General features: G+C 38.2%; 2 protein-coding genes across 2 annotated transcripts; one reads left to right on the top strand and one right to left on the bottom strand.

The window, feature by feature from the left end:
* Positions 1 to 88: 88 nt before the first annotated feature.
* Positions 89 to 7,072, bottom strand: rnf11a (ring finger protein 11a). The gene is made up of 3 exons (XM_082163719.1): positions 6,593 to 7,072; positions 2,941 to 3,110; positions 89 to 2,018 (listed from the first exon to the last, which is right to left on the bottom strand). Exons 1-3 carry the CDS (start codon positions 6,689 to 6,691, stop codon positions 1,847 to 1,849), a joined length of 441 nt encoding a protein of 146 aa, XP_082019845.1. The 5' UTR covers positions 6,692 to 7,072; the 3' UTR covers positions 89 to 1,846.
* Positions 7,073 to 7,552: 480 nt separating this feature from the next.
* On the top strand, positions 7,553 to 15,387 carry rad23aa (RAD23 homolog A, nucleotide excision repair protein a). The gene is made up of 9 exons (XM_082164248.1): positions 7,553 to 7,807; positions 8,177 to 8,338; positions 8,438 to 8,619; positions 9,939 to 9,985; positions 10,157 to 10,284; positions 10,401 to 10,476; positions 13,268 to 13,398; positions 13,493 to 13,666; positions 14,617 to 15,387. The coding sequence occupies exons 1-9, from the start codon at positions 7,742 to 7,744 to the stop codon at positions 14,728 to 14,730; spliced, it is 1,080 nt and encodes a 359-aa protein (XP_082020374.1). The 5' UTR covers positions 7,553 to 7,741; the 3' UTR covers positions 14,731 to 15,387.
* Positions 15,388 to 15,964: the final 577 nt, after the last annotated feature.

The raw sequence follows: 15,964 nt of genomic DNA, 5'->3' as shown, positions 1-15,964 counted from the left end.
CATTTTGGGCGAGTATAGTAGCTTGAAATGTTTAATATTTCTCTCATGCATTGTTCATTTGCGAATGGAAGACAGAATCACACAAAACTTTGAAGAATTTGGCAACCTTTATTGTGTTATAATCCTATTCTTGTGCCATTATTGCACATGAACAAAACAGATATTTGAATAGCATGTCTGTTATCTTTTGTTGGCAAATGTACATTTATATGGCACCAAGCAACTCTTTTTTAAAAATTAAATTCATTTTATTGTGAAACAAAATATAATGTGATGATTGTACTTCACATATTTATTACATCTTTTTTTTTTACATTTGTGTTGTGCTAGAGCTACGTTTCAATTCTGAATCGAACAACGGGGAAGAAAATTAAGAACAGTAACTCATCCAATACGATATCTAAGAGCAGTATACGTTGATTTCAAGATTTTCAGATGCTGTTTTTGGAATTCAATCACATTTTAAGTCACAATGATTCAGTACAAAGATACAAAGGGAGGCTTGAGCAGAATGGGATATTTTGTGAATATAGTCTGAGGCCAAACATGGGGTTTTTAACACTGTTCAGTCCGATTAACATGATTAAGCCAGCACGATAACTGAGCAAACAAAACAACAAAGATGAAAATCTTCCTTTTTGCACAAGCAGTTCAAACTGACAGGTATAAGGTCATATATTCAGCTAACATACAGAAAAGACAGTTTGAACAGTATCAAAACTGACTGAAACATGTACTAATTTTTTTTATTTCAGTTTGCACGAATCAGGAAAACAACAAGAAACAACTTTAAAGCCTTCACTGTAAATGTCGACTTTCAGTCAGCAACATTTGAAAGGTGCACAAAGTTTGGTGATTGTATCATTATTATTCTCTTCAAACAATAAAGAAAGGAAAACGACTAAATACGGTCCCCACAGTTCTATCCAAACAGACAAGGCAAGGTCAAGGCAAAGCTAAATGGGGACATACAGGATCCAACATGTAACCAAAAAACAAGCATTTAGAGTAAAGATGATCCAAAAACCAGTGTAAAAAGGCAACTTACATCCCAGAACCTGGAAAACAGCAGCTGACAAGGCAAAACTCAGAGTCTACCAATAAACAACCTCATCACCGACCCCGTTATGAACACAAAACGATGCATCACGACACACTGGTCATTTATTAAGCTATTTGGGTGCATCTATCCGTAGTGATCAGGGACAGAGAACGGATAAAATCCTGGAAAAAATATGTAAAACTACCACCTCAAACACCTGTTAGTGCATCACGAGCTAGCAGGTAAAAACAAAAACATCATCATGGCACAAAGTTCTATTGTAAATCAGGTTTGCTCATGTAATTAAGTTTTTTCAGCATTTTAATGTCAGAGCCTTTAACAGGCACATTCACAGCTAGCAGAAATAAAACTCCGCCCAACGGACTCAAATTCAGAAAGGGACAATCTCATTGGTGGACTGGGCGGGTTTCATATCCAATCAGAGGGACGCGATTGCACACTTCATGAATTCGATTAGAAGAAAAAAGAATAAAGTACACAATTGATTCATTCAAACCCTAAATGGCTCTTTAAATCGGCCCTTAAAACACTCTATCTTCATTAGAGTTGCTTCAGTGTTTTTTTCATTTTGCGAAACTTGTACACATGTATATGTGTTCGAAAAGCGCTTTGACATGCAAGTGACAGGCCTCTTAAATGTAACACTGGATCCTGTTTTTACAGTCTGTCAGCACACACACACACACACACACACAGTCACGCCACCTTCATTTGTTCATTATACTGTCCCCAGCGTGTTCATTGCATTATCATTGGCATGTCCCTCGGGATGCGCAGGCACTCTCAGTTGGTCTCGTAGGAAGACAGCAGTGCGGCGTCGACCGGCTCCATACAGGAAGGGCAGGTGAAGGAGCGCATGAGCCAGGCGTCAATGCAGTCCACGTGATAGATGTGCATGCAGGGCAGGAACCGGATCGGGTCGCCATACTCAAAGTCCATCATGCAGATCACACACCTGGGGGCAGATGTCATGAAGTAACATTTTACTTCATACACACTAAAAACAGTTTCCACACATATTAGGATCAGTGTTGGGGGTAACTCATTACAAGTAACTCGAGTTACGTAATCAGATTACTTTTTCAAGTAACTAGTAAAGTAACGCATTACTTTTAAAATTTACAACAACATATGTGAGTTACTTTTTCATATAAGTAACACAAGTTATTTTGTTTTCCCATGTACTGACTGACAGCTCTCTCGTCCCCATGTTGAGACAAATCGAAGTGCAGAGGCGTGTGTGTAAACATGATGGTTATTGTAGTTCTAGACTAAATGTGAGCGTGCATTTACTCATCTCACTTGCACAAAAAAAAAAGATTCAATATTCCTCAAAATTAATAAAATCAGTGAAATGCAGAATCAGAATACTATGTAAACCTCCAATAACTAAATAGGTTACATAAAACATATTAATCTCACTTTATTGACCAATGTATTTGCTTCTGACCTTCGATGATTCAGTTAAACCATAATCAAAAATGACTATATATTTCTTTGTTTTTATCGCTAAAGTGTTAAACCTTTTTCTCCTGCATCCTATTGTTGTGTTCTCCAGAACAGCGGCTGAAAGGTTTGCTTGAGCGGCGCCCTCTACTGTACACACGTGAATTTGCATTTCTTCAGCCTGAGGCTTATTCATTTCACTTTTGGTGTGAAAGGGTCTTTACATTTGCCCAAAAATACAACTTTTTTTGTTATAAAAAACAAGCCCAGCCCAGGTGAGAAAAAGTAACGCAAAAGTAAGGTAACGCATTACTTTTCTAAAAAAGTACCTAAGCAACACAATTAGTTACTTTTTAAGGGATGAAGGCAATATTGTAATGCATCACTTCTCAAAGTAACTTTCCCCCAACACTGCCCTGGATACCACGTACTCTTTGATCTTCTTGTCGGACGGTTCTGAGCCCGGGTCGAAGATCCCACGGGGCAGGTGTTGGATGAGGCCGATGCGCTGAGCGATACGGACCTGCTCCTCCTCCGTCAGCTGAGTGGCCAGGCGTGTCTGACTGGGCGTGGGATGGTACACTGGCACCTGCACCTGCTCCTGGGGGTCACGAGCGTTTGATCACATCGTTAATAAAGCCCTCGTGTGGTTAGAGCGCACAGGACGGGTTATTAGAAACAGGAGGAATGGATCAGGGACATGTCTTTGAGGCAGCTTCATTCAAAGCATTGCAAACACTCTAGAGAAAGTTTGGTCCTAGAGAGCCATTGTCCTGCAGAGTTTATCTCCAACCCTAATCAAACTCACATGAACCAGCTAATCAATGTCTTCAGGATTACTAAGGCTACAGGAAGGTGATGGGTTTTTTCAGGACAGTGGCTCTCCAGGGCCGAACTTGCCTACCTCTACTCAAGAGTGTAACAAAATAAAGGAAATGACATAAACATATTCATAGATATTAGTCTCTGAATGCAACCATTAGTAGATATCTTCATACCATATGTGATGATTTTTTTATTTTTTTATTGCCCTTTCTCTCTAATTTTAGATTAACTTTAAAATGAGCAAGATAGAACATTTTTTAAAAGCTTTAGTGTCATGTGACATTTTACTTTATTTACAAATCCCAAACTTTTCTGAAAAATTAAATTAAATCATTAATCTTTTAATTCCTTTAGCAAAATTTTACAGGGTCAATATATTTACTCATAAACACTCATATACTGATTGAATTTATTTTAATTGAGCGGTTTAGTCCAAATTTTCTGAAGAGACACGATTGCTTTATATGATGAACAGATTTATTTTAAGCTTTTATTCACATATAAACATTCATCAACGCACACAACAATTATTATAAACGTAAGCTCAGGCATGTTTACTTGACGTGCGAGAACCAATGAGGTTCATTCTAGTGTTACGCGGCACGTTTGAGCTTCAGCAAGAACCAATGAGGTTCATTCTAGCGTTACGCAGCACGTTTGAGCTTCAGCAAGAACCAATGAGGTTCATTCTAGTGTTACGCGGCACGGTTGAGCTTCAGCAAGAACCATTGAGGTTCATTCTAGCGTTACGCAGCACGTTTGAGCTTCAGCAAGAACCAATGAGGTTCATTCTAGCGTTACGCAGCACGTTTGAGCTTCAGCAAGAACCAATGAGGTTCATTCTTGTGTTACGCAGCACGTTTGAGCTTCAGCAAGAACCAATGAGGTTCATTCTAGTGTTACGCAGCACGTTTGAGCTTCAGCAAGAACCAATGAGGTTCATTCTAGTGTTACGCAGCACGTTTGAGCTTCAGCAAGAACCAATGAGGTTCATTCTAGTGTTACGCAGCACGTTTGAGCTTCAGCAAGAACCAATGAGGTTCATTCTAGTGTTACGCGGCACGGTTGAGCTTCAGCAAGAACCAATGAGGTTCATTCTAGCGTTACGCAGCACGTTTGAGCTTCAGCAAGAACCAATGAGGTTCATTCTAGCGTTACGCAGCACGTTTGAGCTTCAGCAAGAACCAATGAGGTTCATTCTTGTGTTACGCAGCACGTTTGAGCTTCAGCAAGAACCAATGAGGTTCATTCTAGTGTTACGCAGCACGTTTGAGCTTCAGCAAGAACCAATGAGGTTCATTCTAGTGTTACGCAGCACGTTTGAGCTTCAGCAAGAACCAATGAGGTTCATTCTTGTGTTACGCAGCACGTTTGAGCTTCAGCAAGAACCAATGAGGTTCATTCTAGTGTTACGCAGCACGTTTGAGCTTCAGCAAGAACCAATGAGGTTCATTCTAGCGTTACGCAGCACGTTTGAGCTTCAGCAAGAACCAATGAGGTTCATTCTAGCGTTACGCAGCACGTTTGAGCTTCAGCAAGAACCAATGAGGTTCATTCTAGTGTTACGCAGCACGTTTGAGCTTCAGCAAGAACCAATGAGGTTCATTCTAGCGTTACGCAGCACGTTTGAGCTTCAGCAAGAACCAATGAGGTTCATTCTAGCGTTACGCAGCACGTTTGAGCTTCAGCAAGAACCAATGAGGTTCATTCTTGTGTTACGCATCACATCTGAGAACCAGTGAGCTTTGTTCTAGCACATCAAGCAGGTTCGGTTAAGCTTCTGTTTATGTTTGTCATATTCTTTTATCATATAAAGTGATTGTGTCTCTTCAGAAAATTCTAACCAAACCGTTCAATTCATATGGATTAGTTTTATGATCTCTTTTTGGACTTTTTGAAGCATCAAAGTGGTAGTTGCGTAGACTGTCAATGGAGGGACAGAAAGCTCTTTTTCGATGACCGATCACTTTAAGATGTGCTCTGAAGACCTTTTAAACATCAGAACAAAAAACAAGAAACTTTTGAAACAATAAAAAAAAAATCTAAAGTTTTTCATGTAACTTCCAAAACACTAACTTTTTTGTTTGTTCGTTTTTTTTACATGTTCACTCTGTTATATTATTGTTGTTGTTTTTTGTTCTTTTGTCTTGTTTCAGGGTAATAATTATACATTTAAGTACTGAGTAAAATCAATAACAACAGGGTTGTGTTTAGGGTTAACTGCAAGTAAGTATGCATAATTCACTGTTATCACTTCAATAAGTACATGTAATATATGTAAGAAGGACTCTAAAATAAAGGGTTACCTATTTTTTAATTGAATGTAACAAAGTAAATACAATTTAAAAAACTACAGAGTAAATTAGTCATGTAAATGTCATAACAATTACGTTGTGTCGCAAGTTTTGTAGTTCTAATGAAATGAGTATAGATGTGTTGCACTTAAAGGGATACTCCACCGAAAAATGAAAATTCTGTCATCATATACTCACCCTCATGTTGTTTCAAACCTGTATGAATTTCTTTCTTCTGCTGAACAGAAAGGAAGATATCTAGAAGAATGTGAGTAACCAGACAGTTTTAGATACCATTGACTTCCATAGTATATTTTTTTCCTACTATGGAAGTCAATGGTATCTAAAACGGTCTGGTTACTCACATTCTTCTAGATATCTTCCTTTCTGTTCAGCAGAAGAAAGAAATTCATACAGGTTTGAAACAACATGAGGGTGAGTAAATGATGACAGGTGGAGTATCCCTTTAAAGGAAGTATTTCTTCAAAATGTAAAGCAGGCTTTCAAAAAAAAAATTCTGGCAAAGCTCAGACACTTTATTTCTTTTACTTCTTTTTATCATATATTAAACATATGTCATAACAATTATGATATGTCTTTATTTATTTAAATTTTTTAACAATATCTTAATATGGTATTTATATCCTAGAATGCCTTAGTAGTACCAAAGCGTCCATAACAATCACAATGGTGGTCAATTTTTCACAGTCAGAGGTCCCAATCAATACAACCTGCTAAAGATACTGTGGTATGACCAACTGCTTTTCTCAAAACCCTGCCAAGTGCCAACAGAAAACTTTACCTACGACCATACATAACAGTTAGGCTATACCAAACAATCTGAGCTTGTCTGCAGTCAGACAGTATTGTGAGCAGCTGAATGTCTGTCGCTCGGACAGAGCTGTGGTTGTTTCTCTCTCTCTCACACACACACACACACACACACACACACACACACACACACCTGGTAGGGTGGCGGAGGCTCTCCGGGCAGACTCGCCCCCTCGGACTCGTTCAGCAAGGACAGATCATCAGCGCCTTGAGAAGACAGACAGTTCCCCATTGAGCTGACCCTAAACGGCACAACAGACCCTTCAAATTCAGGCCTATGTGGCCTTTAAAAGACTCTGTTCTGTTCGCGGGTCGTCCTTTCTGAAGCCCGTTGTGTCTGATGTCTGTCTATCTATGTAGAAAAACAAACGCCTCGCCAGCCAACGGTTTCGATTTTCACACACACACAAAAAAAATGTTTTAAAAAGCCGTAATCCTGGTAAATGTTCAGTTCCCGGTTGGTTTAATCCTCACGGGTGTGCCCGCTTTGCGTGACATATAATATGCAGTTATTATGGCCAGTGCAGGGCAATATTTTTAGGTGAGACCTCTTGACGAGTCCATATCTCCTTTCATTGTTTACAAACTCTTGGACCGGAAGTCGGTTGATCTGTGGATTGTGGGTAATGTAGTTTTTGCACAGAAAGCTGCCATTGAAACCAAATAATTTGGAACATAAGGAAGCCCATTTCGCTTTTGCATATCTAACACTATACTAGAAATACATTTGAAAATCTTCATGATATATAAATATCTTTATTTTCCGTTCTTTTTTTTCTTTTTTTTTGAATTGTTTTTATTATGAAAGTACAAAGAAAAACAGGGAAATAGAGCAACATTCAACCTGGTCAACCTGGCTTTCCATCCAAGTATTAACCAATACTAAACAATATCCTCTGTACAATAGGGGAGAAAAAAAGAAAGAGAAAAAAAAACACAATGCACATTCCCCTTCACTTTATACATACAGCACTCTTTTCTTTTTCTTTTTTTTTCTTGCATTATTCCACAACTTAATTCAAACTGTCGTTCCCCTAAATTCCGAAGGGTGTCAGTGTGTTTCAGAACTCCTTCTTCAGCGCCGCCTGGCTTTTCAAACCGTCACCGAAGAAGATGACGCAGCGCACCTGACAGGCGTGTTTTTAGCTTGTTAGCTAGAGAGCTACATTTCTAATCGCTTATTAACTGTCCCTCGCTTTCAAAACCAAAAATTTCCTTGGGATATAAAAGTGTATAAAGGTCCCGAATCAAGAAGAAAGAAGACGGCAGAGGCAGAGCAGTCATGCAGATCACACTGAAGACTTTGCAGCAGCAGACCATTCAAATAGACATCGACGATGACCAGACGGTATTCACGCGTTTATTTACGCGCATTTAAACACGTTAACAGCGAGTAAAAGTACTCTGAGTGAATGAATATCCATGACAGCAGTGTATTTCGAGTGAAGAAGGATGTGAAGGGGTCAATTCAAGACGTTAATTCATTTATGATTCATTGGGGATCAGCTGGGCGATAGATAGATGATAAGAAATATGTCGGTATATTTAAAGTGTAAATTAAATTAATTTGTCAGGTTGGTATTTTACAGTATAGTAGAGGATTTAAGATTTATATATACGCCTAGTATAAATATGTTGTTATAATAATTTTATGACAGGATGTTTGGTTGCTTAAAATACAGTGTATTCTTTTCCTTTGACGTAAATGTATCCTCAGGTGAAGGCATTGAAAGAGAAGATCGAGGCTGAGAAGGGCCGAGACAGTTTTCCCGTAGCAGGACAGAAGCTCATCTATGCAGGGAAAATCCTGCAGGATGACACGCCCATCAAGGAGTACAAAATCGATGAGAAGAACTTCGTGGTGGTGATGGTGTCAAAGGTCAGATGTCAGAAATGTTTTTGACCATCAGAATTGGAAGTGAATCACGCAGTTAAAAAGATCAGACTAATTTAATTTGCTTGTTTTTTCTCCATCCAGACGAAAGCAGCAGGATCAGCCGCCCCACCCTCAGAACCACCCAAATCTGACGCAGCGTCTTCCTCTTCCTCGTCTCCTCCTCCTCCTCCTCCTCCTCCGGCCCCTGCAGCCATCCCAATCCCGAGTGACGAGCGTTCAGACGACCCGCCTGCAACCGTCTCACCTGTACAGAGTCCCGAAGAGTGAGACTAAACTATGATTCCTTGCAGAAATTATATATTTTTCAATAGTATTTATCCCGCATATATTTGCTTGAATGGGCACGACTGCTTTACATTATTTTCATGTGAGAGCGAAAATATGTTTCCCTAACAAGTTAATGAATCATAAGTAATCTTAGATTTTGGTCCATCAAGGCATCTGAAATATCAAACTTAAGTGTTGTCAAAAATATCGATATTTGATTCATATCGATATTGAAATATCTGAAACACTTTTAATACTTATTTTCCACAGGACAGATACACGATGCCAGCTGCGATACAAACCCGCCTCCTCTCACTCACTCGTTTCATTTGCTCCGGATGAATAGTGTTGCTGTTACAGGGCTTGAATTTCGCCGTAGGATTGCACATATTGCGCATAATTTGACTAATTTCCACAGATTTTGTGATCTCACCCAAAGTGCGGCACATAAAGCCACCTCTCAGTTATAAAATGAGTTATTTTTCGCTGCTTATTGTTCTTAAACAGTAAAATACACACAAAATAATGTCAAAATGCCAGTCTTGGCAAGTATTCACGTAAACACAGTCATTTATGTTTTAAGTGAACGTAAACAGTTGAGAAAGAAAACGCATGTGTAACAGTATAACGGATCCGTGCGTCAGGTCTTAAAGTTAAACAGCCTAATATTCCTGCTGCCAAATTATGAGATAATATTTAAAATATCTATATGGCAGTTTTTCCCCATGGTATCGATGTCAAAATTGTGGCCAGTGAAAATTCTGAGTGGCTAGTAACTTTGGGAAACCACTAGCCACAGTGGCTGGTGAGCAAAAAAAGTTTGTCATGCCCTGATTTAATGATCTAAAATGGAAAAACTAAATTTTTTTAATTTTATTTTTAGATAAACCATTATATAAAATTACCCTCAATGCTAGTTAAAATTAAAGTTGGTATGAATCAAGTTGAGAGAGACTTTTCTTGTCTATTGTAACATAAAAAAGCTTCTCGAAACAAGATCAAATGTTGGGCGGGGCTTGATTTTGTCCATAGGGAATTGATTGGATGGTTGTGGTTTGCTATTGGTCGATCTCATGTGAGTGACAGGTAGCCCCGCCCTCACGCCAGTAAGCACGTCATCAGAGAAGTGAAGACGCTGCAAGAGGGAGGGGAAGTTACTTTGATTAAAGGTTATGAGGCACATGACCAAAAATATAAATTGCCGATTTTGATTTCATGGTGACTTTAATGTTTGTCGCTGAGCATTTGTACTATACGAACAGCACCCTCAATCATATAAAGTATTAATTATAATGCAAGTTTGTGTGTTTTGCAGTCGCACAGGTCAGGTGGCTGATGGGGAAGATGCGTCTTCAACATTAGGTAATTAGAAAATCAAGCTGAGACCATTGCCTTCATCAGCTTTTCTTTAAAAAAACCTTTTATGGATGGTTAATTTGCAGCAAATGTGTAAAGAAGCATTCATTAACAAACATACAGTTGGGAAAATCCAGTCTCTCACTCTCAGATGTTCTTGCATGTGTGGTTTTGTAGTTACAGGTCAAGAGTACGACGCCATGCTCACAAATATCATGTCTATGGGCTATGAGAGAGATAAAGTGGTGGCTGCGCTCAAGGCCAGTTATAACAACCCTCACCGCGCTGTGGAGTATCTGCTCAACGTGAGTGTGGCTTTCTTTCCTAATGCATTTATAACGCCAGGCACATGTTCTCAGTTTTATTCTTGTGCATGTTTTACCAACACTACATGATTGTGAATCTGAGTGTGTTGTTTCAGGGGATCCCTACTGTCCCGGTGCAGGAGACCCGTCCTGCTCGACGCCGTCTCCCCACTGACACACAGCCCACTGAAGGTGAGCTGCTAACTCACACACATGTGCTTTCTTTACAATCAGAGGAACCATCATTTCAACACTTTTACAAGTTTGGGGGATTTTTTAAAATCTTCTTATCAATGGTGAAAACAGTCGCTTAATACAGGGTTTCTGTGCGTCTTGACCCCGGTTTCACAGACGAGGCTTAAATTACTCTAGTCTCAGACTAAAATGCATGTTTGATCTGTTTTAACTGAAAGCAACTTGCACTGATTTATCTTCAAATATGTCAGTGCCATTGTTTTGTCTCAAGATGCACACCAGTAATGTTTATTTTTTTAAGGGACGTTTATAAAAGCTGCTTAAATGTCCTAATTTAACTAAGGCCTAATCCTGACTTAATCTAAACCCTGTCTGTGAAACCAGGCTTTTAAGTCTTAAAACATCTTAATTCATCCTTACACAAACGAAGACCTTTGAAAGGGTTTAAATCAGAGCAGAAATATGGCATGGCATTAAATGTTGCGTGCAATTTTGTCCGGTCTTCCAATACAAATATCTCAGCATCTTTACATGAAGATGCATTTATCTGAGATGCAATTGTTAAAGGGATAGTTCACTTTGAAATTAAATTTTGGTATGTTTTAGCTTACCTCAAGGGCATCCAAGATGTAGGTGTCTTTTTTTCCGCAGTAGTTTCAATTTTGATATTTTTAGGTCAAACCGTTCTTGTCTGTCAGTCATATAATGCAGGTCTATGGTCACGGTCTCAAAACACAAGCACAGAGTCCAAATTAAAACAATTCCCCGTCGTCCAAATTAAACAATTCCCCATCGTAAGTACACATTGATGGCCTAAGACACGAAACGAGCGGTTTGTGTGAGAAAACGAACAGTATTTATATAGTTTTTACCTCTTGAACACAGCCACGTCCAAGTGATCTGATCTGACGTGTACGCAGACTGGTGCATAGATATATACACTAGATGTCGCCTTGTCTACGGCAGTTCATTGGAACGAATGTCTTTAAGGCGACATCTAGTGTATATATCTATATCCGCCCGCGCTCTCAGATCACTTGGACGTGGCTGAGTTCAAGAGGTAAAAACGATATAAATACTGTTCGTTTTCTCACACAAACCGCTCGTTTCGTGTCTTGGGCCATCAATGTGTACTTACGATGGGGAATTGTTTAATTTGGACGACGGGGAATTGTTTTAATTTGGACTCTGTGCATGCTCTTTGAGATAATGACCATAGACCTGCATTATATGACTGACAGACAAGAACGGTTTGACCTAAAAATATAAAAATTGAAACTACTGTGGAAAAAAAGACACCTACATCTTGGATGCCCTTGAGGTAAGCTAAAACATACCAAAAATTAATTTCAAAGTGAACTATCCCTTTAACATGATGTCTTGGAAAAATGAACAAAATTAAGTGAGTCTATGCTTAAAAAAACCAAAACAAATATGTCATTGAGTTATCAAAACTTCCCTTTGAATTAAGTTGATTTTTCTGAGCCCATTGGCAGATGTTTGTTCTTGTTTTAATCATAAACGTGAACGTGCTTCACAGTAAACAAGACTGTTTTTTGCAGTTGGAGAGTAAAAGCTTTTTTTTGTTTGTTAAATGAATTAAAAAGTGATGGAGATCTGCTGGGAGTTGCTAATAAAACTCATTGTGTTTCTCCCTAGACATTTACATTTAGAGAACATATTAACGTATTGTGTTCCAACTTACTCCTCATCCTTATTTGGTCTTTAAAAAAGTCTTACATTTACCTTCATAAAACCTGCAGAAAAAAACCTGTTAATATTTTTGTGGAAACCACAATACTTTTTTTTTGTTCAATAGAAAGTTCAAAAGAACAGCATTTATTTGAAATAGAAACTTTTGAATGGTTTTGTACATTAAGCAAAAATAATCAAGGCAAATTTCCACACGGTTCTTTAATAAGTTAGCACAAAAAGAACATGTAATAATTTGTACATGAATGCAATATGTAATATATGTTACATTTTATTCAATAGAAGAAAATTCACGCTGAGACTTTCATGACTATTGAGTGATGACGCAAGCAAATTTACAAGTTTGAATTATAGTTGAAAATGAATCAATGCAAACTTACAAACTTTGTATCCATTTTTACTGCTGAATTTAAAAGTTGGGTAACACTTTATTGTAAGGTGACGTAGTTACACATTACTACATGCACTTACTATAGTAATAACAGTAACTCACCCTAAAACAAACCCTAGCCATAACTCTATAGTAAGTACAGTAGTTAATTAATATTACTCAGTACTTATTTGAGTAAGTACAATGTAACTACATCACCTTAAAATAAAGTGTAACCAAAAGTAGAGTTTTGAAAACATGTCTTGGTTGTAAAGAACCAATTGTAAAACTTTTAATGGGGATTTAATGATTTTAATCAAATAAAATGCACATTCAAATCATTGCAATATTACAGTCATTGCACATATTTTCAGTATCTGTTATTTATCAGTAGTATCATTGAGTAGTATCAATTTGTTATATTTTTCATTTTAAAGTTTCAGTAATTTTGTTTTGTCATTTTTATACATTGTTTTTTAAAATTCTATTTTAGTTTAGTTTATTTTTTTTAATTCAGTTATTATTTTTAGTACATCAAGTTAAACTAGCTGAAAATAAAATTTTGCTTTGGCAACCAGCTAAAAATATTATTTTTTTTACAATTTATTTATATATTTTCTTTTCTTTTAGATAGTTTTATTTCAAGCAACAGAAAGTGTTCTGTTGTTGTGGTTGTAGCTTCAGTGAACTCTATTGTTTCTGCAGGCGAGAACCCCCTGGAGTTCCTGCGCTCTCAGCCTCAGTTCCAGAGCATGAGGCAGGTGATCCAGCAGAACCCGTCTCTACTGCCGGCCCTCCTGCAGCAGCTGGGACAGGAGAACCCCGAACTACTGCAGGTGACGAGAACACTCCCCTCAGCCTGTGTGTGTGTGTGTGTACGTGTGTGTGAAGCCTTTTACTCACGGTGTGATCATGTGTCACTGACCGCAGCAAATCAGCCAGCATCAGGAGCGCTTCATCCAGATGCTGAACGCACCGGTGGGCGAGGGCGAGGGCGAGGGTGGAGAGGGGGCAGATTTTGGAGATCTGGGTGCGATCGGTGACGAGGCAACGCCCGAGAGTTACATCCAAGTGACGCAACAGGAGAAAGAAGCCATCGAGAGGGTGAGTGAACGCCATGGAGTCAGATAATAATGAACCGCTTTATTGATTGCTAATGGTGAGTTTGAATGCAATCCCCCTGAAATAACCTGAATAGATTAGATATTAACTTCCATTCATTTCTGCTGCTTAGTTTGTGATGCGTCACACCAGTGTTATTTTAGTATCGTTTTAGATGATACTATTATAGTTTTTATTAATATTTTAATTTTTTTTTATTTAAAAATATATACTTTTTATTTTGTTGTTTTTTGCTAGTTTTATTTATTTTTAATATGTCAGTATATAGTCGGTAAGATTTTTTACATTCTTTTGAAAGAAGTCTTTTCTGCTCACCATGGCTGTATTTATTTGATTAGACATACAGTGAAGACTGTAAAATTGTGAAATATTATTACAGTTTAAAATAGCTGTTTTCTATTTGAATATATTAAAAATGTCATTTATTATTGTGGTGCAAAGCTGAATTTTCAGCATCATTTATAATAATCAGAACTGTTTCTTGAGCATCAAATCATCATATTAGAATGATTTCTGAAGGATCATGTGACTCTGAAGACTGGAGTAATGATGCTGAAAATTCAGCTTTGATCACAGGAATAAATTACATTTGACAATATATTCAAATAGAAAAGTTATTTTAAATGGTAATGATATCACACAATGTTACTGTTTTACTGTATTTGTTATCAAATAAATACAGCCTGCAACTTATTCCAAAATTATTCCCATAGTATAGTTTTTATTAATTTGTAATTAATTTCAGTTCTAGCTTTACAACTAAATCAACTAAATGAAAATGAGAAATGTTTCCTTGCCAACTAGCTGAAATAAAACAGTTTAAGGTTTACATTTTATTTCACCTTATTTTTTTATGGTTTTATGATCTGTAATATCCCTGCGTCATACAGACGGGAAGTGAATAATCTCGAGTTTCCGTGTGTCTCTTTCAGTTAAAAGCTCTGGGATTTTCAGAAGCTCTGGCGGTCCAGGCTTACTTCGCCTGCGAGAAGAACGAGAACCTGGCCGCCAACTTCCTGCTCAATCAGAATTTCGAGGACGAATGAGAGTCGTGGAGAGCCCATGTGCCCCTTCCCCCGCCACCACACAAGCACTGCATCTACTCGGGACATTATTTCTTTGAGTTTACAAGTCGAGGGGAGACTGGCAGACCGGTCGGGGACGGGGCGGATGCAATCACACGGTGAACAAATTCCAATGGAATTGACGGCATTTGGGTTGAATGCACTCTAGCATGTTGAAGGTGTGTGCTTGCACGTGTGTGTGTGTGTGTGTGTGTGTGTGCGCGTGTGTTCCCTTAGGGAATATTTGACTAAATCAGCATCAATCGAAAGCAAGCGCTCTCATAGTAGTATTATGGGCTCTGAGGTTGTTAGAGGTAGGCATACGCATTTGCTTGTTTTTAGTTGGGGAAAAGGACTAATAATATGTGTCTAATGGAGGATTTTATATATTTCTCTAAAACCCAGAGCTATTTCTGTATTTCTCCCAGCACACACCTCTAAAGAATGTGTTAATAACATTAAAATATATGAAACAAGTAGTGCAACCGATAGCATTTCTATAACATTATCAGCAACACAAATGACCTGAATTGATGCTGTTTTGTAAATGAATCCATATCGTGTAGAATATCATAACCTGAGTGATGAATGTACACTGATGGAGGATGTCGTGAAATACAAGACTGTCCTAATACTAAATTTGTCTGTTTTATTTAAAGTCAACATGAAATGGCTGTTGCAAACTCTTTCCCTTCTGTAATCTGATGAGTTTGCAAGTTAAAGGGATAGTTCACTTTGAAATTAAATTTTGGTATGTTTTAGCTTACCTCAAGGGCATCCAAGATGTAGGTGTCTTTTTTTCCGCAGTAGTTTCAATTTTGATATTTTTAGGTCAAACCGTTCTTGTCTGTCAGTCATATAATGCAGGTCTATGGTCACGGTCTCAAAACACAAGCACAGAGTCCAAATTAAAACAATTCCCCGTCGTCCAAATGAAACAATTCCCCATCGTAAGTACACATTGATGGCCTAAGACACGAAACGAGCGGTTTGTGTGAGAAAACGAACAGTATTTATATCGTTTTTACCTCTTGTACACAGCCACGTCCAAGTGATCTGAGAGCGCGGACGGGTATAGAGATATACAATAGAAGTCACCTTGGCTACGGCAGTTCATTGGAACGAAACCGTAGCCAAGGCGACATCTAGTGTATATATCTATACCCACCCGCTCGTTTCGTGTCTTGGGCCATCAATGTGTACTTGCGATGGGGAA

Source organism: Leuciscus leuciscus (assembly GCF_965113295.1).
Source record: "Leuciscus leuciscus genome assembly, chromosome: 3".
Classification (NCBI taxonomy): domain Eukaryota; kingdom Metazoa; phylum Chordata; class Actinopteri; order Cypriniformes; family Leuciscidae; genus Leuciscus; species Leuciscus leuciscus.
This window is presented reverse-complemented; position numbering and strand designations above follow the sequence as displayed.